Source organism: Corvus cornix, chromosome 2 (genome assembly GCF_000738735.6).
Source record: "Corvus cornix cornix isolate S_Up_H32 chromosome 2, ASM73873v5, whole genome shotgun sequence".
Lineage (NCBI taxonomy): Eukaryota > Metazoa > Chordata > Aves > Passeriformes > Corvidae > Corvus > Corvus cornix.
The window spans coordinates 67,639,923-67,662,950 of record NC_046333.1 but is presented as its reverse complement, the minus strand read 5'-3'; the positions used below and the strand labels follow the sequence as shown (position 1 = coordinate 67,662,950).

Below are 23,028 nucleotides of genomic sequence, written 5' to 3'. Positions count from 1 at the left end.
AGAAAGAACAAAGCAGAATTCAATAGATGAATGTGAGTAATTGCATCAGGTGCAAAAACACAATTAGTGACATTATAATTACTGAAATTAAATATCAATTTATATGAGTATGCACTATAATACTTTTGACAGCCTCAGACACTGTGTGATAGCAAATAAAAGTGGGAAGACAGCTCCCTAATTTATAAAGAAGTAGAATCATAGAATCATTAAAGCTCACTTAAAGAATTTTATTCCATAAGATACAAGGACAGGAAAGGTTTCAGTGCAAAGAGGATAAGTGATAATAAATGCCCAGTAAAACCATGCATACATCTGCAGCTATTAAGACACACAGCAGCTTTTCTAAAGTACAAATGTAGTACATGAAGTAACAAACCCTGCAGCAGCACCATGGAAAACTTTGGTCTGAAGGGGAGAGCGGGAAGAAGATCATTCCCTTTGGGATAGGACACACCTCGCTTTAGATACTGCAGGCATACAGGTTGCATGCTAATTGTGTCTGTGTCTTCCTCTAGTCCACAGAGAAAAACAGGTGTCACTGGAGACGATCCTTACCATATAGATATCCATTTAGCATGCCAGGTGGTGAGATGAATCCAGGTCATTTCTCTCCCTTACCAATTTTCATGAGAGAACTTTCCATCTCCTGGAGAATATTTTCTCCAGCATGTCTCTCCAAGGCTGGCCCTTTAAGTGTGTGAGAGCTCTGCAGCCACAAGGCAGCGATTTTTTTCCCTTCAAAACGGCTTCACTTTCCTCTCCCACCTCTCCTCTTTCCTCCTGGTGTTTAGGTCCTTTTTGCTAGCAGGATGGCTTTTTTTTCGCCCTGTTGCTAGGTTGGTAGCCTAGTTTCCCAAGGAAAGGAAGCTTATGAGATCACACTGTCTGTGCAAGTGCCAGTCGGTCCCTCCTAAATAATTTTTTGAGCCTGTGAACTGAGTTTGATCAAACTTGACAGGGGATAGAAGTCTCAAAGGTTTGAGCTGCCTACAAGTGTTGTGGAAGTAGGCAGGAGGAGGAGAAAAAATGCCGGGAGTGCATCCACTGCAGAAATATAACTGTATTATTAGACACCAGAGAGTCCACATTGAAGACAGTCATTACCACTGAACTCCATGGGAGATACAATTTCACAGATTCAGCAGCTCACAAGATGACTTGATTAATATGAGCATGAGCAAAATGTTCTTCTCCCCTTCTTCTAGAGCACAAGGCTTCCAGTTGCAGAGCAGCAGGGGAGAGCTCAGAAATGACAGGCTGGTAGAGTGAATTTAGAGCTAATTGCTGCTCCTTCTCATGCCAGTACTTGTGTGGAACTCGACTTCCCTGTGACTCCGGTGCCCCCATTTGCATGATCTGGTTCACAAAAAGGATGAGATTGGAAACTTCAGAGCACGGACTTCAGTGAGCAGAGCAAGTCCTGAATTGCTGTGAGCTGGCACAGCTCCACTGAGGAGGGTGAAGCTGCCTCATAATGGACCATCATTTCTAAGGGCAGCTCCATGATGAAGCGTCCAGGGTCTGCGCTCCTTGCATTTGTTGCTAACTGCGATTCATTTACCACGAGTGTGAGCTGGAACATAAGCTGAAGACCAGCAAAAGCTGTGCCTGGTGCGTAGGCTGGCTCTTGTTTGTTCCTGCTGTGGTTTTTCCTAGAATTCAGCCACCCCAGGACTGCCTGACTACTGAGCCTGGACAAAACCCTTGCAGTTCCTTGTTAACACTTGCTAGGGAGAAAAACAAGGTATTTGCACAGGTAGGATTCAAAAAGAAGTGGAAATCACTCATCTTACAGAAAAAAAGAAAAACAACAAACTAACCACAGCTGACACTAAAATGAAGACTGGAGAGTTGTGCAACTTTTTGTGTTTTCTTCTTGTTTTTGATGTTTTCTTCTTCTCCTAAGCCTTCTAAGTATTGATGTGCCAGATATCTGATGGAGGTGGAGAGAGTGCAAATCACCAACACCTAAAGAAAATGGAGGGAAGGTAATTAAATGAACTCTTGATGCACAGCAAAATGGGGCTTGTGAGCAGTGAGCGACATGGCTGAAAATGAACTGAGATCTCTGCAAGGACAGGGATGGCAACCTGCCCTCGACAGTCTAGCCAAGGGCACGGGCTGAAATTCATAGCCTGAAATGCCTGCAGCGCAGCATCTGCATGAGGCTGGGCTGCTACAGCCTTCTTTAAGATGAGGCTTCTTTGGAGAGGGACATGAAACACAACTCTCCTGCTCCCAGGGATGAATGTTCTCTGTCACGTAACAGATCTGTGAAGCAACAGGGGAGCATCCTTTACCTATTATTTGTTGTTGTCATTTCAATCTGGGCGGTTTTCTTCTGATGAAAGCTAAAAGATAAAATAAGATTTTTCTAATTAATAAAGCCTATCTCCTCGTGGCATTTTTCACAAATCTCAAAGGTCTCAAAGTGCTACTCCCATTTAATGGACACTAGGAGTAAGGGTGAAGGAGATCAAGTGAAATGTCTTGGCAACAGAACAAAAACAAGTCTTGCATCATGGGTCTAGTAAAAGGGACAAGGGCACCTATTAAGCCTCAATAGAAAGCAAAGCTTAGGACAATTTTCTGACGTATTGGATCCTTCAATGAGGCGTTGCGAAACTAATGTGACCAATGTTCCATGCTAACAAAATATGTTCTGGATTTTTCATCTGACAGCATAATTTAAGGATTTCTTAGAATATGGGAAACAAAATGAGGCAGTGGCTTTACAGGAATCATTCCTTTGCAAAAGGCAGCTTGTGCCAGAGGACTGGAAAATTAAAAGTGCCTCAGGGGAGCACAGGAATGGATAAGACCTCCTACACTACCCAGTCAAAATAAAACACATTAAAAGAAGCACAAATATCAAACTGACAATTTACTGCAAAACTTCTTGTACTTAAGGTACTGCTATTGTCAGAAGTACTTCTGTTAGCAGTTGTGACAAAGAGAGACGATACTAGACACATGGTTTGACTCTTGGAAGGGTGCATTTGGCAGAATTAGACCATGTACATCTGAAAGAAGCTTACTGACAGTGTCTGCAGCAAAATAGGTTTAAGGTGGGATAAATCTGATTAAAATGACTCCTATCAGTATCAGTGACTGTTTCTTTGCTATAGTTACTAATGGTTTTTTGGTTGGTTACTTGGTTTTTTACTTTGGTTGACTGAGGTTTTGAGGGTTTTGTTTGCTGCCTTGGGGAGGAACAGTTTGAATATCCAGTAGTTTCCAAAGTGTTAAAGAAATTGGTGGTATTAAAGTGGTATTGAAGGATGTACTGCCCATCCACTCTTGAGGCTGCTTCCTGGTAAAAAATAAAAGTACCCTGCAGGTTTGATCTAGATTTGATCTTTGATGCTTGAGAGATTTAGTACGTTCTCCACAGTCCTTAATAAATTGGTATCATTGGCAAGAAATCTGGAGGTGCAATCCACGATGCACACACAAAGCTCTTTGTATTTCAGTGGCATGAACCTGGAGTTCATATTGGGACAACATTCCTGTCTGAGGTAAAACCGAGCACTCAAAATCCTTACCTGGGCAGAACGCACATTGACTTCAGGGGATACTTTTTCCCAGAGAATGGCTGTGTAAAGAAGGTCAGGACTAGTTGTTTGTCCCCTGCAGCAATGTTGTTTCTCTGGCTGAAGAGACTTCCAGCACCTATGAGCAGGGATTTATTACTGCTGGTGAATGCCAGCACTCAGGTGTTGGTCAGCCTCACCTTGACCTTCAGGAGGCTGTTTCCATCTTTTCTTCATATCAGCTTTGGAGATAAGCAAACAAAGAAACAAAATAAAACAAACAATAAAGCCTAAAAAGCTAAGTCACAAGCCATAGGCTGGGTTTCTGAGAATTTGATCCATTTAGACCTATTTCTTCAGTACCTCCTGAAAGGCAAAGCCTGTGCCAGCGCAGTCTGCCCATTTGTTAGCGAACCCATAGTTCAGGAGTATGGGGCTTTGAGTAAAATCTTCTAGCACAGACCCATCATGGGGATTTGAGGGGAAAGGAACAGCCAATAACTCACCAATAACAGTGCTGTTGTCACTCTCCCACATCATCTCCAGCTTCTCTTCTCACTGGTGGAACTGGGCAGCAGAAGATCCTTAGCCCAAAGCAAAGGAAAGCCCCTTCCTGTACTATCATGGCAATGGGCCCTGGGTTGAAACTGTCCCTCAAGAGAGGCACCAGCCAGCTGGAAGCCCATTTGCCAACAGTGCAATTGATCTTCAGCTGCCTTTAGCCTAAAGAAACTCTTTCAGACATCTAAAATCGCATCTGATTTCATAACAGACTCCTCTGCAATCCCCACCACTTTGCCTGCTCTCAACCCTGCCCAAAAAAACCCAAAACCTAAACCAAAAAAAGCCCACCCAAACCCACTTGTGATGAAGAATGAAGTGGCTCAGAAAAATAAGCTGATTTGCCACCTCCTCCTGCAAGTCCTGCCAGCCAACTCCTGCAACAGCCTTGTTCTGCAGCACCCTGTAAGCAGGATCTGCAACTAAGGCAAGGGAGAGGGAAAAGCTGGAGGAGGGAGGGGGGAAGGCACAGAGGCTGCTCACATAGAAAGCCAGGGCTGTTCCTGCTGCCCACCCTGGAGGCACCACCTCTGCATCAGGCAGGAGTATCAAAGGGAGAATCTGGCTTTCTGGATTTAACAAGCTCACTTTTCCTTTAATTGGGGCCCTCAGGCACTACTGTAGTGCACCTAATGGCACTAACCATTAATGAATCAGTCCTGATGAATAGAAAGGCTGAACTGTTCTCTCTCTCCTTAGGTTGTCAGCCCTTCACAGAACTTACTGGGTTTCACTGGGCAGGACAGCAACTGCACAGATTTTAAAAGGACCCTGGAGAGGAAGAGGGCTGGAAGAGTCACCAATCCATTCATCCCTCGACTGTGCAAATGAGCCGAGGACCAGCAGCATCTGGCTGCATCCTCTGAGAAGTGGGCATAGCCACCAGAAAGTCCTGTGAGAAATGGATATTGCACCTTACTTTCATACCATGCCGCCCTGCTCCCTCCATAAGCACCAACCAGTCTGCCCTCACTACTGCTCAGATAGTTTTTTCCTCAATTTTGTGTGTCCTGGCTCAAGCTTTTGCTCCCAGTGCAGGCCCACTCCATCTCCTTGTTACAGCCTTTGAACAGATGGGAAAAGGTCTTTTTTTTTTTTTTTTTCCCTTAGAGCAAAATAATTGACCGCCACCACCTCAGCCCACTGCTGGCAGGGTCTCGCCGTCTCAGAGGGCAGCCCGAGCAGGGGCAAGGCACAGCCCTCCCTGCAGGGCTCGGCCAGGCTGCTAAAAGGGGGAGCGAGGCCGCAGGAGAGCAGCCGCCTGCCAAGCACGGGTGCATCCAGCGCTGCCGGGGAAGGAGCCAGCGCTCTGCGGCCCTCCGGGGACTGCGGGGCTGCGGTTGCTCAGTCGGAGCTGGGGATAGGAATTAGGGCAGGCAGAGCCGCAATGGCTGCAACCCTTCCTGATTATCTAGCCAGCTAGAAATGCACCGGCGTGTCTTTTGTTTCAGCTCTGTTTTTTTTCCCAGTTGGTCTGCATTCATGCTTATTTTCTTCCCCCACCATGCGTGCATGTGTGTGCATTTTCTTTTAGGCAGGGGATAATTTTACTGTGGTCACTGTCAAGGTTTAAACGCTTTTCTGTTGCGTTTTTCCCCTCTCCAGTTCACCAGCTCACGTTTGCCCAGGAGTTAAGAAGGGATGTTAGAGGCTTGAACCTCTTCCAGCTCTTGCCACAGCAGCCGCTGCCTGGGGCAGTTGGACCAGCCTGGCAAGAGACACCCCAACCTTTCCCGCAGCCTTTACAAACCCTACAGGTGCAAGGCGGCAGGAGGCAAGTCCAGTACACTCAGTGCCTTTCTGGGACTTGGCGGAGGGCTCATGTTTCCTTGGCCTCACAACAAGGCAAGGCAGAGCAACCCTCCGTCTCTGTGGTCGAAAAAAATAAATACATAAAATCCACCATTGCACTCAGGCTTCAGAAACGACCCCTTAAAGGGGCAGAAAAGGGAACAACCAATGCCTTGCGCACTGAAGGGCTCTTATAAAATGAACGGGCGGAAGGGAAGGGGGAGTTTGTTGATTGCTCGTGTCCCCTGAAAAAACCACGGAGCTGCCGGCGGGGAGAGCCTCGCTTGCCATTTTGTCCAGGGGGAGCTGAGCCGGCGGGACCGGGGTTTGTTGCCGTCCCTGCCGCCTGTGCAGGAAATCCCGGGGTGCAATGCAGGTTAGTGCATCCCGGCTAGCTCGGCAGGCCCGGTGGCCGGTTTGTGACCCGGGGATGAGTGCCCGACAATTGGGAGCCCCAAACAGGAGAGTCCAGGGGGAGACAGGGGGGAGGAAAGGGGCCCGGGAACGACCACCGGGCACCCTCCCCACCAGCTCGGCTGTTTTTCACTGGTTTGCCACCGTTTATTATTCTCCTCAACGGAGGGTTAATTGGGGGATGTGCTAATTACGGAGAGATTATTCATTAGTAATTGAACTTCACACGGAGATAACTCGAGTCCGCTAATGAGCTGGAAATCACCCCTTATTAGGGCGTTTCAGCTTTCTTCTGTGGGGTGAGGGAAAGGTGGTAGGCTCCCTTCCATCTTCCTCCGTCCAGCAGCCAGGAAGGCGGGGGCGGCGGCGGGAGCACGCCCGACGCGGAGCCGGGGGATGCCGGCAGCGGGCGGGACCGGAGCCCGGGCACCCCGGGGCGGAGCGGGGCGCGTTGCCGGCCGCCAGCGGGGGTCCCCGGGGCACAGCCGGCGCAAACAGCAGGCTGCGGAGCCCCTCGCACCAAAGCAAGGTCTCTTTCTCCCCTCTGTCCTCGGCATCTGGCATTTCGTGCTACAGGAAACCATAACAGCAGCGCCTGACCTCATGAATACAGAGATGTGCACAGAAAAATCAATTTAGGTCTAGATCCTCTGTGGGGAGGGAAAATAACCCAAACCATTTAAACAAAGCTCTGCTCTCCAGGGTTTTCTTTTTTTTTTTTTTTTTTTTTTTTTCTGGTGGCGGTGGTGGGGATTGAGTCTAGAGGGAGGCCAAAGTAAAACGAAATTCAAGCAGACCTGTGTCTGCCGAAGCGAGGCTGAGCTCTGCAAAGCCCCCCCAACACAAGCATAATGTATTTTATCATTAAAAAATCAACATTGCTTCCAGTGGTAAAGGCGCCTGGCTCCAGTTCCTGAGCACATTCGTTGCTGGGATTCAATCCGTTTGGGAAATGCAGATTGGCTTGCGACCCACTGTTTGATTTATGAACTGTTACATTTGCTATTGCTTACACATTACATTGCGGACTTTGGGAAGGGAGGGAGCAGGGAGAGGGGGCGAAAGAGAGACCCTGCCACCCTACACATTGGCAAAGGAGAGCTACTGCACAGGCAACGGCTCCCCAGCGGAATAAATCACCTCGCACCAATTCGTGGTCCCTACCTCCCCATCACCCACCCATCCCCGATCGCCAGCTGGGCTCTGGTCTTATAAGTAAAAAGGACGTGTTTACTCTTTGATGTGTATTTCTTTATAAAGGCATCAGGCGTCTATAAATAGCCGAGGTTAGAGCAGCTTCTGCTGCGAAATCAATACCCCGTCCCCCCTTCCCCTTGCTCCTTCGGCTGAGCTGCCTTATTAATTATGAAAGGGCTCCTCTGCGCCCCGGCTCCGGCTCCGCAGCCTCCTCCTTAATGGTGGTTGCTGCCTTCCCTCCGCCGGGGCTCGGCCCCGCTCCGCGCCCGCGGGAGAGCCGCGCCGCCCGCCCCCGCCGCTGCGCGGGGCTCCCTGCGCCAGTCCCGGGCGGCCGGGAAACGGGGGTGCTGCGGTTCGCGGCTTCGGGAGGAGGAGGAGGAGGGTGGGAGGTTTTACAGCATATTTTTAAGGAGGAAAAGAAAGAAGAAGGAAAAAAAAAAAGAGAGAGAAAGAAAGGCTTCGACTTAGCGATTCAGCCACCCTGTCCTTGTTTGAACTGAAATTGCCGTGTACGTCAAGGGATGGGTTCAAGATTTAGACTTCCTTGCCTTAAAAGCCCTGTCCTTTCCAAGATACTCTAGGTATATTTTATAAAAAGGACGACACCCTCATTTCAAACAATAATTTTTATTTTATACTTCTGTCTATACTTTGTAACAAATCTTTTTTTGTTATTTTTTGCTGAATTGACTTTATAATAAACTTTTGTTTAAATTACATTTTTCTTCTCTTTTAAAATCAAGGCTTTTTTTTTTTTTTCAAAATCATTTTGCTGTTGTCGTTGGTTTTTTGTTTTTTTTTTTCCTTTAGGTTTACATTTAAGCCCCCTTTTTGTGATCTCTACGGTTGGATATTCAGGTATTTCACTGGTATGTGTAACATCTAAAACAAAGAGGAGGAAAAAATTAAAGGCAGTGAATTCGGAAAGATGCCTTCGAACAGCAAGTAAAGGTAAACTCTCAGAGATGTTAGCAGCATTCCTTCATTTCTCCGGTCATTTAGATACGTCTTTCTTTCTCTTGCTCCTTCCTTCCTTAGCTGTTCGTTTCCCTCTCTTTCTCTCCCTCTCTCGCTCTCTTTTCCCCTTGAGGAAAAATGCTCTTTTTTATTTATTTTTTAATTTTTTTTTTAGTGGAATGACCAAAAAAACAAGCGACTGTGGAGGAAAGATGAGAGATTGTGAATTATTCACCATATGCTTCACACGTGGACATCTACCTTGGATTTCTCGCCAGTGCCTTTTCCTGTCTGCGGTTTTTGTTCTCGCCTCGCACACTGCCACATTTTTAGCGGAGCCCGTGGCTCGCCGGGAGGTACCCGGCCGGTTACAGCCTTAGCAGTAGGTGGCCCAGAGCCGTTCCTGAGATTGCGTTTGCACAACGAGGGCTCGAGTTTGTTTCTTTATATTTTTTTCTATTTTTGATTCGAAGCGATAGTAAAGCTGAGGTCCGATTTGGGCTGCGCGCCGCTGCCTGTTTGGTAAGATTTGGCAAATAAAACACAAAAAAAGAAAAAAAAAAAAAAGGGGAGAACGCTTCCACAGTCCTACATGGATGTTTCACCATCATCAGCCACCACCACCACCATCATCATCATCATCAACCACAGAAAAGCACAACGTCCCCAAAGCAACGGATGGACACTTCCTCTATAGATCCAGCACATGGAGAGGGTGTGGGTGTGAGTGTGCTCGCCCCCCTAGAAAGGCAGCCAGGTCACTAGGGCGGCCCACAGAGCCGCCAGGAGCAGGGGCAAGGCCGGCGGGAGGAGGGACGGTGCCGCGCCGCTGCCGCCTCCGCACAGTTCAAATAAGCTGCCTTGGAAATCGAGGTTTTTGGATTCCCGTCTCAATTTCTCCCAGAGGTCTGTCGCTCCTTCCTGGCAATCGGTGAGCGCTGTGAGGGTGCAGGCGTGGAAATCATCCCAGTACCTGCAGGAGGGGAGAGCAGCCGGCGTCAAAACAGGCACGCGTCCACCTTCCCGGGGAGGGGGCCCGCCCCTGGGGCCCGCCGCCCCCTCCTCCCGCTGGCGGAGCCGAGCCGGGCATGCCTAAAAGGGAGGCTGGGCCAGCGGGGAGGAGCCGCTGGCTGTGGTTTCGGGGGTCCCCCCCATCCCCAACCCCGCCTTCGGCACCAGCCCGGGCGGGGTACTGCAAAAATTGCTTTGCTGGGTCTGTGGCGGAGGGGTCTTTGCCTGACGGGGTGGGGGACAAGCACCCCTCGGCTGTCAGAAGCCAGCCTAGGAGCCCACGGGCGTCCCGAGGGTTTCTCGTCACCGGTGGGAGAGGGCAGACGGGGGTGGGAAAGGCGCCGTTCGGGTGCGGCGCATTGAAACCCTAGGGGGGGGATTCCTCGGGGCAGGAAAGGGCCCTTACTGCAGTAAAATGGCAAGGAGCAAAAGTAGGAGAAGCAGGAAGAGTAGGAGAAGAAGGAAAGAGCATCTTTCCTGTCTGGGCGCCTCTCAGCGACCCGCAGCAGGGCGGCGGGAGGAACCCCTGATCCGTGGCCAGGGGTCTATAGGCAGCGAAGGGATTCTCCTTCCTAGGATAATTTCCAGCTATTTGCACAAATTTTCCCTTTTTCTTTCAATTTCTTTCTTCACGGGGATGGGACCAGCGTTTGTCGCCGGGGCAGGACCCGTCGTCCCATGGACCACATAGGGAGGATACAGGAGGATCTTTCCTCTCCGTGTCTGTGTTATCGAAAATCACCCCGAATCTGCCCTCTGCCTTCTATTTCCCCCACGCCTCAAGGCAGACGTCTGCAAAACTGGGTCTTGATTTTCTTTCTTTCCCTGGTTTTTTTTTTTCGAAGTAGTCCTACAGCTTCTAATTTATGAGCACTCTAAGATGGTTGTAGACTCCCAATGTTTGCTACATTTGTAATAAATAATGAGATACTGAGAAGCCAGAGTCTGAGAGTGTGCCTCTCCTGCAGTATTTCTGCTGTAATTGCATCTCCCAAAGGAAAATTAAATCTTTCACCGTCTTCTTTCAATACACATCCCGGCACAGGGCAAAAGCAATCGGACGGTGGGAGGTGGTCAGGAAAAGGGTCTTGGAAAAGAGTTACTTTTTACAGATCAGGATCACATCTGGTCTGGCACTCGAGGGCAAAAGACATCATATCAGGACGCTGCTGCCCCTGGGTACTTATTTCTCTTGCAGGACACAAAGTAAACTGCAGCCCAGTATTTACAGCGAGGTGCCAGCCTTATTAGGTGTTTGACTCAGAAATGTCTAGGTAGGAAGAGGGGAGTGTTACAGAGTCTCTTCTCTCTTTTCCTTTCTCTTCCTTTCTCTTCCTTTTTCCTTTCTCTTCCTTTTTCCTTTCCTTTCCTTTCCTTTCCTTTCCTTTCCTTTCCTTTCCTTTCCTTTCCTTTCCTTTCCTTTCCTTTCCTTTCCTTTCCTTTCCTTTCCTTTCCTTTCCTTTCCTTTCCTTTCCTTTCCTTTCCTTTCCTTTCCTTTCCTTTCCTTTCCTTTCCTTTCCTTTCCTTTCCTTTCCTTTCCTTTCCTTTCCTTTCCTTTCCTTTCCTTTCCCTTCCTTTCCTTTCCTCCCCCCCTCACTCTCCTTTCCTCTCCTTTCCTCTCCTTTCCTCTCCTTTCCTCTCCTTCTCACCATCCCATTTAATGTCTTTTGTTTTCTGAATTTTGCAGAGCAAAATAAAAAAAACCAGAACGATTCCAAACTCGCTTATGTCTAAAGACATTATCTCATTTCTAAATATGATTTTTTTGTTTGTTTGTTTGTTTGTTTTTATTGGGGGGAGTTTGCGCCGAAAAACAAGGAGAATATCCTGTGCTGCAGCCGCTTTTTTTTTTTTTTTTTTGTGGTTTGACTTTGGGGTTTTTTGTTTTGTTGTTTTGTGGCGGATATTTTTTTCCTCCCCGACATATCGAAAATGACCGTATCTTCCACCCTGTCCGGGACACGATTTTGCAAGGCGAGTTCTTTTTCTCCCTCTAATATTTTTGTTTCTGTTATTGTAGTTGTTACTATTATTATTATTACTATTAATATTATTACTATTATTATTATTATTCCCCTTTATCGTTGCCCTTTCCTTCTTGTCCCCTCTGCGGCAGGAGCGGGGTGAAACTAGGGGCAAATGGGCTTTCCCGGGGCCGTGGAGGAGGCAGAGGAGAGCTGGCGCTGGGACGGCCGCCTCTCTGCCGCTGGGCGATTAATATCATGACTGGGCTCTTTCCTTTTTAATTACGTTTTGTTTTGCGGGAAGCCGCCTCCCCAGCGCCGGCTGTCCCCGGCCCGGGTGGGCAGCCTTCCACCGGCCTCTGCCTGCGGCGCTCGGGGGAAGCCCGGAGCCTGTCGCTGAGTGTGTCCCGAAGGCAGCAATAAGGAAAGGGATAACGACACCCGTGCAGCTAATGACAGCATCCCAGTGCAGAGCGGGGGAAGGGAAAGAATACGAAAGAGGAGCTAAGTAGGGAAGGGAAAGAAAGAAAAAGCAAAACAAAAACCAAACCAAAACAAACCAGCAGAAAAAACACCTCAGATTCACGGAGGCAAAAAAAAAAATTAAAAGACATTGTAAAAATTCCCTCCAGACTTCACTGTTCCCCAAGCCCGGCCTGTCCCCGTGGCAGTGAGCTTGGAGGGACCCTGGAGCGGAGAATCCAACCCCAAAGTGTATCCTCGCGCTACTTCTGTTCCTTCCCTCCTTCCCGCCACCATCCAGCCTCGCCCCCCCTTACCCAGCCCTGGTCCCATTGTCCCCCCGCGGCCCCGAAGGAGAGAGGAAAGACCTACGCGCAGATCGTTTGGAGATTTCTCTTGTCGTCCAGGTCCTGCGGGTAGTTGGCCATGTTATCGCCCAGCCGCAGCAAACAGTCCGAGAAGCCCCTAAAGACCGCATCGCACCGCCCCGCCGCTCTCACCGCCTGCACCAGGTACGCTGGGGGGGCAGGGGCACAGGTCAGCACCGCCGCCCCCTCGCCCCGGCCCTCCGCCCCGCCGCCCCCGACTCGCCTCTCCCCTCCTCCTCCCCCCGGCCCGCCCCCAGCCCTTGCTAAAGGCGCGACCTGGGGCAGGAGAGGAGCGGTGGGACCGAGCCAGGCTCGCCGTCGGCCACTCGAGGAGGTGAGCCAGGGGCTTTTCGCCCTTTGCTTTTTTAGTACCGGAGGGTTCGGTGCCTGTGGACTAGTGGCGTTGATTTTTTTTTTTTCCCGTTTTTCCCTCTTCTATTTCTTTGCGGGGAGAGGAAGAGGGGAGGTGAAGATGCGCTGCCTGCTTCTCCCCGGGCTTGATCCTTTGTTGGAAAATTCCGCCTCGAAGCAGTAGGAGCATTTCTCCGCACAAACGCAGGCGCACGCACACGCACACGCTCCCTATCGCCCAGGTCGCTGGGCAAACACCGTGCAAGCAGTTTGCAGGCGGTTGCTCTTGTGTAGGTTCCTGTTGTACTGAACCGAGCGCCCTTTACTAGAGCCATCCCGAGGGATGCCGGGGCAGCGGGTTTGGGGGAGCGGGGCAAACGGCTGAAGAAAATGAGTTGCGGGGCTCCTCCTGCTGCCCCGAGAGGGCACGGGACGGGACGGGACGCGGGACCCGCGGCAGGGCCTGTGCCGCCGCACAGCATCCCGCACATGCTCGCAGCCGCCCGGCGGGCGGGGGTACCCGGGCACGGCGAGGGCTGACTCCCAGCCGCTGTCTGCCCGTGACGGGAGATGGGGACGCCGTGGTGTCCCTAGGCCTGGGGACGTCGCTGCGGCCAGCGGGGGCGGGAAGGGGCTTCCCCTCCCTTGAGGAGGAGCCGCTTGCCTCCCACACCGTCGGGCGTTGGGTGGGGGTCCCCTCCCGCGCCGTGTCCCCAGGGAATGGCTGTGACGGTGTGTATGTGTTTCCTTGCCAGGTACCGGTTACAAGCTAAATGGCTGACTCCAAAAGACACTGTTTCAACCCAAATCCTCCTCTTGCCGTTTGATTCATCGCTAACATGACTTGGTGGCCACTCCCCTCTACACACACACACACACACACACACACACACACACCAGCGCCAGCCATCGCATCAAACCCCCAGCAGGCTCCAGACATTGGCTACGATAGGAAAAAAAAGCCAGGCAAACAAACAGAGAAGAACCGAAGACCATCCCGAGGGTAAAACCATGTCCTATAAAACCCGCGCCATCCCGCTCCAGCAGCTTTAACGGAGGGGGAGTTGCCACGAATTTCTGCAAAAAAGTGTCGGGCTGTGCTGAAATCCGGAGTTCGAAGAGGAGCCCTAACCGCAGGCCGGGGCTGGGGTGTGGGAGGGGGTCACGTTTGGGACCAGTGGCGAGCCGAGCATCCCTCGCCCCCGAGGGACAGCCTGGTCCTGTCTGTCCGCGCCGCTGCCTCCGCACAGGGTATCCCCGGTCCAAAGCTGCCCTAAACCCCGCCAAAAAATTAAAAAAAAAAAAAGAAAAGAAAAAAAAAAAAGAAAAAAAAAAAAAAGATGGGGGAAAAGCCAAAAGCGGATAGACAAGGTTCCTGCCTGGTTCAAAGACAACGGGATTTCTCATTAACTAGGTCGCTTGCGCCTTGCTGTTGCCACGACCTTCCACACCCCACACCCCCCATTCAAAGATAAGAGTGTGCAGCAATGTGCAATGCAGCAGGACCGCAGCAGCCCTCCGTGACGGGCCGGGCCCCCTCCCGATACCCATTCCCCGTCCTCCCAGTCCTGCGACTGCTCTATCCCTTCTGTCCCTTCATGGGAGACTTAGCCCACCCCACACCCCTCATCGGTCACCTCCCAAAATGTCAAGGATTTCGGACAGCTCCAATCTCCTACGCCTAAATAAATAAATAAAATCCCCCCCTCCCCCCCCCCTTATTTTTTTTTTTTTTAAGTCCCCGTGCACTAGACATTTTGGGAACGAGCCGAGCACCCATTTCACACGAGCCTTTAGCGGGGACGGGACAAAGCCAACGACCCTTTGCAAACCCCACACCGATAACCAGAAGCTGATTCCGGGGGTGGGGAGGTGTGGAGGAGGTGGGGGGAAGATTACCCGAAATACCGAAGGAGGATCAGAGAGGAGAAAAGCCCTCCACGAGCTTCAAAGCCGTCCCCTTCCAGGGCACCGCAAAGCCACCGCACCGCCACCATCCCCGCGGTGTGCAGCAGTATTTGGGGGTAACTTTCCAAATGACTGCTCATGCTCACGCCAGCCCGGGAACGGCATTTCCCAGAGACTCTAGCTGCCTTTTGAAATTTCAATAAAATCCTTCCTCGGCTGAACCAAATAAACACAAAAGAAAGAAAATCCTGCTCCTCCTCCAAACGAATGAACGAACACACAAACAAAAATTGCAAGGACTGAGAGATTGAAATTAAGGATATCATCCAAATAAAGCCTTCTCCCTTCTTTCTCTGACAGTACAAAAACTGGCCATCTGAAGAGTTCAGCCCTATTTAAAAAGGAATGGTAATGCGAATGTAGGGGTTTGCATCATTTAAACACATTTCCCAGAGGTCAACGTTTCGTTGCAATATTTTTTTTCCCCCTTTTTAGAAGAGGAAATGTTCAAGACATTTTGCCTCCCTTTCTAATTGTCCCTTGTCCCCTCCTTTTTTTTTTTTTTTTTTTTCCTTTTTTCCTCCTCTCCTTTCTTTGGTACCCACAAAATGCTGCAGAGGTTTTCTGGAGAGGAGTGTGACCGAGCAAAAGGATCTCTAAATAGCAATGCCGAGCTTTATTTATTTTTTTTTTTTAAGTGTATCAGGATTCTTTTGCAGCCAAATATTTTCAAAGGGGTCTTCACACCTGATAGTCTAGATAATAAAAGACGTGCTTTAATCCCCCTTTCTTTAAAATCCAATTTTGGATCATGCTCGGGAATCTACCTATCCAGTAGATAATCTTTAAAATTTGCCTGTATAGGACCAAAGTGGTCATTAACTTGGAGATTGTTTAATGTCCGTAACTAAAAAAAATTTCAGCAAAGAAATGTATAAAATGAACCCGAGAACAAACCAACAAAAGCAACCAGCGAAAACCCCAAAATATTAAAAAACACCAGCAACGAGCACACAAAACACACACCGGCATGAAAGGAAACCTGATCTATTTTAGGTAACAGCACATATAGAAATTTTTGGACCTGCTCGATTTTTGACAGGTCTTCTCCAAGCACAAAATTAACGATTGGGCGGTGGGACTCCACGATTTTTAAATGCAATTTTTATTTGTTTAATCGTCACATTCGAGTGGAATATTTATTTTAATTTAGTGATGGGTTTTCTTTGGTTTTATGATGCTCTGTAAATGGGAAAACCTTCTAGTTCCCAAAGGGAGCCCTTCACTTCTCCCCTTGATTTTCTGCAAAAAAACTTTCTAGCTGGATCTCTCGCAAGCCATTTTGCGCCGGTTCTTATTTCTCTGTCCCTCGGGGAGAGGGGGAGAATTTCTTAGCACTGGAGTCACCAAATTGTACATGGAAGGGAATGCAGGGGATATCCGAAAACCAACTACAAACGCAACCGTTCGTGGGGACCGAGAGAAAAGGAGGGAAAAAAAGGAAGAAGAGGCGCGGGGGAAATAAAAAGCGAAGTATGAGTGAGCATGCACCGCTTTAGGAAAACAAAAAACAAAAGTGGTTTACGGGAAATCAGAAACCGGTTCCCTTTCCTGCGGACTCCCCTGCCTCTGACAGCGTGCCGGAGCGCGAAGCTGCCACCGCGAAGGGAAACGCGGGGAGCAGGGTCCCGCCGCCGCCGCCCCGCACCGCGGCCCCCCGCGCAGGTTATCCCGACGTTCCGCTCCTGCATGCACCAGCCGGGCTGGGGTGCGCACAACTTGACACGGAATTTGGCAGTCCACTTACCTATCTGTACAGCAAGGATCAGAGAAATATAACTGCCGTTCAACTTAAGTCCCATCCTACATTTAGTAAAACCATTTGCGGCTGCAGATCTTTAAATAGTTACTTTGGAGAACGTGGGGGAAAGCTGAAAAATAGACATTGCCAACAAGTTCCGAGCAGCGGAGGACTTTGCAGACAAGGGGGGGAGACAAGAGGAGAAGGAGAGGAAGAGGGAGGCAGCGGGAGAGGGCGAGGAAGGCTGGCTGGGAATGGTTCGCTCCATTAGGAGGGGGCGGAGGAAGTACAGCCTCACGCCCACCACCGGCCCTGACGTGGGGGGATGACACCGACCGGGTTTTTTCCCCCCTTATTTTTTTTTTATATAATGTGCACCTTGGAAGAGAAGCGCCATTTATAGGCATCAGAGGCTGAATTACCCGCTCTCCCCGTGTCCCGCCGCCCCATAAATCGCCGAGAAACTCCCCCCCGCTCCCCGCGTTCCTCCTGCCCCGTGTGGTGGCGATGGGGGCGGCCAGCCGGGACCAGTCCCCCCGGGGCGGGAGCGCTGCGGGGGCGGGAGGGGACACCACAGACACAGACACACACGGCACACACACACAGACACGCACACGGAGGAGCCGCCCCCCAGGGGTGGGGATAGCACGGCAGAAACCCCCCCGCCCCCGGGGCCGCCCCGTCGGGGCTGGCCGGCCCGGGCCCCCGCGCATGCGCAGGGTGGCAGGGGGACAGGGATCGGTTGCGGGGGCCCTCCCCTGCCCGCCCCTCCCCCACCATGACGTTCACCCTCGGGCTGACGGTTTGGGGGGAGCGGGGAAGGAGGGGGGCTGGTCTCTCCCGGCCTTTCTGCCGATGCTCAATCCCGGCGGCAGCAGCCCGCGGTGACACCGCAGAGGTGGCGTGGCGAAAGGGTCACGCGTGGGGACAGCCCTGGGAGTCGCGGTGGGGCTGCCCTGCGGCTTGGGACCATGGCACCCAGCCATCGCACCCCATCCTCTGGGACACCCATCAGGTGTGATGGGGCTGGGTGGAGGGCAAGGGGCCGTCCGAGGCTCCGATGAGCCCTACCGGGGATAAGGCTTCTGTGGTACTCCGTCATCCAGGCACCCTCCCAGTCCCGTCCTCAAGGCCATGCCCTCCAGCAGCACGATAGGGACCTCAAGGTGCCAGCGTGCGCTTCTCCCAGTGCTAAGTAATCAGACAAAACCCCTACAGCCTTCTCCCGTGGCTCTTTCACTGCAAAGTTTACCCCCCAGCTCTGCTCTGACCTTCACCACTCATCTGTAGCATCTCCAGGAGCCAAAGGGGGGCTGGTCGGAGTGAAAATGCCTGTTGGCTTCCACTCCTCCCATTTCCACCCAGTCTGCAGTCCTACTGTGCTGGCTGTATTGCAGAGTCCTGGAGCAGCTACCGGTCCCTCTCTTTTACAAACCACTTGTGTCAATACTCAGACCTGAATGACAGACAGACAGCAGCTGCCAGGCTGGGTACTCGTGACTCCCATGGGCTGCAAATTCCTGAAGCCCACCTGGCAAGGAGAGGGATTGCAAGGGGTTAAATGACCATGCAACTAGGAGTAAAGAAACTGGAGGGCAAGAGGGAAAGCTTCCTTGCTGAGAGTTCCATTCACAAAATAGAGCTGGTGAATGTCACTGCCTCTTTAGGTCTACTTAATGTGTGCAGTGGCAGCCTGCATGTGCATCCCCTCAAAGCCATCATGAACCCCCAACCTCTGTTTCTCCAGCTCAAAGGCAAGGGTAATTTTGGGTAACTACGCCAGCTATCAGCTGGGCCCTGCAGATGAAAAATGCTGGCTTGCCACTTCTGTGCCTTCCCATTATTTCTTTTTGTTCCACCTTTTCTTCCTATTTATAAATTTCCACTATGGACAGAGAGAAGAACTAGAGGACAGAGCTGGCTGAAAACTAATCTGAGGAATTAAAAAAAAAAAAAAGGTTCATTTTCAGCCAGCTCTCAGAACCAGCTCAGCACGTGGGCACACAGTAGTGAATGAAGTGTGAGGCACAGGCCGTGGGGCCGTGTCCCCTGGCAGCTTGCCCTTCCATTCACTCCACCATAAAGCTGCAGCCCAGAGTAGGGTTGTCTTTTACACACTCCTGAAGACACTGGCAGTGGCAAGGAGGTTAAGACTAAGCTTTGCACTGTGCACAAAATTCTCCTTCAAAGCAGCAAAAGTTTTGAGTTTAAGGTGAAACTAAGGCAAAACACTTTTACCCAGCTCTTTGCTGCTGTGGTGATGAGTGATTTTGTAACGCATAGGAGAGATGCAAGCAGTTATCAAAATGTGAAGTCCTGTCCTTTTCCCAGGAGGGGTAGGTTGGATAGCCCAAAAGATCTTTTATATCTCACAGTTGGTGCATTATCAGCATAAAATAGGAAGAGGATGAAAGGACTGTGGGTTGAGGTGCATGGGTATAAACACTGGACTTAGCAGTTCTTGGCAGCTTGGCCATTTGTGGCTGTGTTTGCTGTTAAGAAGGATGAGGTACCTTTGCAGGAGCACCAGATCGCGGAGACTGCAGCAAGAGGAATTCTTCATTTCACTTCTCTGCCCTGCTGATAACCGTATTGGTTTACTGGTTTATTATTTCTTATTGATTCATATACATATCTGCTATGGTTTTGTCTGCTCCTTTTTTCTGAGGGCAGACAAGCTACAGCTTCAGGTTAAAGGTTGGGCTGGCTCCAAGAGGCTTGGGTTGAACATAACACAACACTCTGCAAATCTGCTTTGGAATGAACTTTGGGGCAGTTTCCAATGCACAATCAGGAAGAGTTTAATATCTGGCTTTTGATATGTCCATCTCTGCCGAAATGACTGTAGCCTCTGGCAATCTGGCCACAAATCTCATAAGGACAGGCATTTCTAGGGGATTTCTGGCCAAGCAACAACAAAGAGATCTCACAGCTAGAGGCATCAATTACAGAGGAGAAAAGGGTCTGGCCAAATTCCTCTAAATGTTCTTGACTTTTGGGGCAGTCCAGATCCGTCTGAAATTCAAGCCTGGCTCCAGCCTTGCCACCTTCCCTGCCCCAGGAAGGGGCCCACTGCACTATAGATTCTGAACAAAAGCCAGCGGTTTCTGCCCATCTCAAATAGCAGCACTCTCAGCTCTATTGGAGCCGGGGAGCAGGATGAAGTGGGGACAGTCGTTTATCAAACTGTCCTTTTTTTCCTTTCTTTTTTTCCCAACATGATATTAGGAGGTGTCATGTTTTAGAAGGTGCTTGAATATCAGCCGTCTCTAAGAGACATCAGTCTGTGATTAAGGAGAGGAACGTCTGACGCTGCCCTGCTCAGTTCCTGTTAGGACAATTTGCTCATCAGCACGATTTTGCCCTTGTTTTTTAAGAAAAAGCTCTCCATCCTGGCAGCAGCAGCCTCATGCTCCACTTGTTAGGGTTGGCTCTTGTGTCATCCCGTGGTGGTGTGTGCTTGCTGCCGTGGCGGAGGCAGACGGACAGAGCCCACGACTGCTGGCCAGATATAGCTCTGCCAGAGATAGCGACGGGCACAGAGTGGGCTGCTGCGTGTGCCCATGGGGCTGCGGGGATATTTGGGTGGGCAGCCCTGGGCTGTTGCTGCCGGGCACAGAGCAGTGTGCAGGGCAGCTGATTTAATTCCAGCTTAGCTCCATCGAAATCATCTACCACAAGGGGACCCACCGCATTTAGAGGACGTGTTTTCTCGTTTAGTTTTTGGCTTGCTGGCTGTCATGGCTGAAACTCGAAAGAGGCAGCCAGCTCAAGGTAACAGAGAGATGCTTTCCCCAGCAAAGCTGTATGTATCCCCACAAATTCTTTTTCCCTTCATCCTTTTTTTAAAATGCAAAATATCTCTTCAAACATCTCACACCATGGGCTTTTTATTTCATGTTTTCAGGCTAGTAATAGGGATAAAAACTAAATCTTTGGTGCTGTCAGTCAGAGAGTGATTTATTCTAAGCATCGTCTCAGGTTGAAGGGGAGGGTCCGGTGATCACGGTGATATTTAAGAAGTCCCTCCCATGGGTGTTGAGCAATGTATTCGCTGTTAGCTCATCCTGCAGTAACACCGCCTCTACCAGGAGGTGACCGCTCGCTTTTTCTCTCCCTCACCGTCAGCCAGAAAGACCTGGCCCTGGAGAAGCTGATGGAAACAGGAGCCAGTGGCTTGTGCCTCCACACCCTCCTGTCTCGCAGGTCTCCTGAGAAGGAGGGATGGACTGAGTGACAGCTTTACAGTCCTGCAGAGGTGGCTGTCCTTGTTCGTGCTGTGGCTCCCAGCCCTCAGCTGCTATCTTTCCTAGAGGAAGATGACCAGCCAGAAAAGTAAATGCAAATATGAAATCTAGCTGATAAATGAATAGCTGTTCGAAGTATGATCTTCCAAGATTATATTTAAGCAGAAAAATGATGAGAGCACACTGAAAATGTGACAGGTAGGATTAAAGGAATACCTTTCACTAACAACCAGACTTCTGAAGGGTTTTTTTGGGATGGTCTTGTTCACTGGATACCTGGCTTCATTACTGGCTGGATGTGTCTGACTTTAGCTAAGCATAAAAAATTAAAGGTATGCACCAGAATTTGTCCCACATCTCTCTAGAAATTAGAATTAAAATGGCAGTTATCATTCACCATGAAAATCATTGTCATTTCATGCTTGTGAAAATATATTTCTGAAATGTAAACTGTTGCTCTGGTTTCAAACACAAAATTGGGAAAGAAAAAGGTATATGTCTGAGTGGATGTAAGAGGGACATTATTGCTTGATACCAAATCTTAAAAAAATGAAAAATGCTGGATAAGGTATTTGTAACTTATTTGAAACATTAAAATAATGATCTGATATAAACTTAGAAAGTGATTAGAATAATGGAAACTTCAGGCCCAGCTTCTGTGATTTTTAAAGGGGAATACCAGAATGCCAGACTCCTCTACATTCATTTGAAAAGCTCGGTCTCTATGTTCATTCTTCAGTACCTTCTTCCTTTTAAAAAGCAGTCTTCAAAATCCAAGGCATCACTTGACCATGATCAGCTTGTGCCAGCCAATCCAGTAAGGAAAGATCTATCTATTGCAGAAAGAGCAGTGTTTGCATTTAACCGCACTCCTCTGGGATATATTTTTAGGAGGGTGCCTGTGCATGCACTCAAAATGCTGCTTATGAGCGTGACCCCTTTATGTTGGATCGTGGCACTGGCTCTGCTGCTGAGCCCAGGCGAGCTGAGGGGAGGCATGCGAGCCTGTGCTTCTCTAGCCAGATGGAGTTCACACCCACTACAATTATGTTTGCAACACATGATTTGCTTAAGATGCCTGTGGATGTTTCAAAAGAGTGGGGTGGTTTCAGTAAAGCAGTCTCAGAAGAAAAGCAGTATCAGCCCTTGGCATCTTTACCACTGAAATTTTCCTTCAAGAAGCCTAAAGCCAATCTTTGGGGTTTTTTTACATTCTGATGGACAGTGTAATGAACTTTTCATTATAGGCTGGAGGGAAGTATATAGACTTGGATAATGGCTGTGTGAAGGCCTGTATTGGTGGATTTCCTGCCATGCAGAATTACTATTGCCATAGAACACATAGGACCATAGGACATACCTATGGTCATACCTACAGAACCATAGGACAACTTGGGTTGGAAGGGACCTCCAGAGATCATCTGCTACAACTTTAGATGGAAAAGGGAATCTAGATGAGACTATCTAGCATCCTGTCAGGTAGTGTCTTGGAAACCTCCAATGCTGGGGAGTCCACCGCACCCTTTTGGAGGTTGTTCCAGTGACTGCTTCATTATGGTGAAATCCACACCACATAAGGAATCGGAAGGTTTGTGATGAGCTGTATGCATCATGCCAGAGCTGTTGTTCATTCTCTGACATCCTTAATAGCCACCTTGGCCCAGATACTTATCATCCTGAGAGCCTGATAATAACTTTGAATGCACTCCCATGGCATTAAGATAATTTCAGCTTCTCTGGTTGCAAATGCCAATAACCAAATTCTGGATCTTGGTTCAGAACCAAACTTCAATTCCCAAGTAAACAGTGGCATTGTCAGAACAAAAACTGGGTGCATAAAACCTATATCCTCAATATGTATCAATAACTAGTATTAAAATTTGCTGACACGTGAACATTTCCTGCTTCCATGGATGTTGGCAGCACAACTTCTATTGACCACAGTGAAATGGGATGTACCTCAGTGGGGTGATATTCTGATTCACGTGTTTCTGCCATTGATTTATAGAGTATCTACTGCCACAGCAGCTATTAACCTTCAGTTACAGCAGGACTTCAATCACTGAAATACCACTCTGAGTTTTCTTTGTAACAGTCAATATGATTTGTTCTAGAAAAAAACCATAAATATGTATTTAAAGAACCAACCTTATCAGATTTCCAGCTATCATAGGAAGATACTGCTTCAACATTTTTCTTCATCAGTCCTTAGTCACGAAAACCAAAATTGCAGGGGAACTTGGGGCTTTAGGGAGCAGGAAACCAATGTGTTAATTAATTGTGGGCTGATGAGAACATTGCTAGGACAGATGTTCAGCCACTCACACAGGCACTGCGAGAACTTCAAGCGAGATCTCACTTTCCTGGGAAGGATGAAATCTGGGAGGAAGAATGTGTACAGAGGTGAAAAGGGCTCTGTGACAAGGAAACACAGGATGGGTCTGTACATGCATCTGCAGT

The 23,028-nt window shown here is 49.3% G+C and overlaps 1 protein-coding gene across 2 annotated transcripts; it reads right to left on the bottom strand.

The window, feature by feature from the left end:
• Positions 1-209: 209 nt before the first annotated feature.
• On the bottom strand, positions 210-16,899 carry NRN1 (neuritin 1). 2 transcript variants are annotated; one of them, XR_005601484.1, is made up of 6 exons: positions 16,328-16,899; positions 12,266-12,410; positions 8,718-9,429; positions 3,549-3,675; positions 2,304-2,354; positions 210-1,971 (listed from the first exon to the last, which is right to left on the bottom strand). XR_005601484.1 is itself a non-coding variant. In XM_039549460.1 (3 exons), exons 1-3 carry the CDS (start codon positions 16,380-16,382, stop codon positions 9,198-9,200), a joined length of 432 nt encoding a protein of 143 aa, XP_039405394.1. In that variant the 5' UTR covers positions 16,383-16,899; the 3' UTR covers positions 8,245-9,197. The 2 variants fall into 2 exon arrangements, 1 of the variants encoding a protein (XP_039405394.1); XM_039549460.1 differs by lacking the exons at positions 210-1,971; positions 2,304-2,354; positions 3,549-3,675 and having other exon boundaries at positions 8,245-9,429.
• Positions 16,900-23,028: the final 6,129 nt, after the last annotated feature.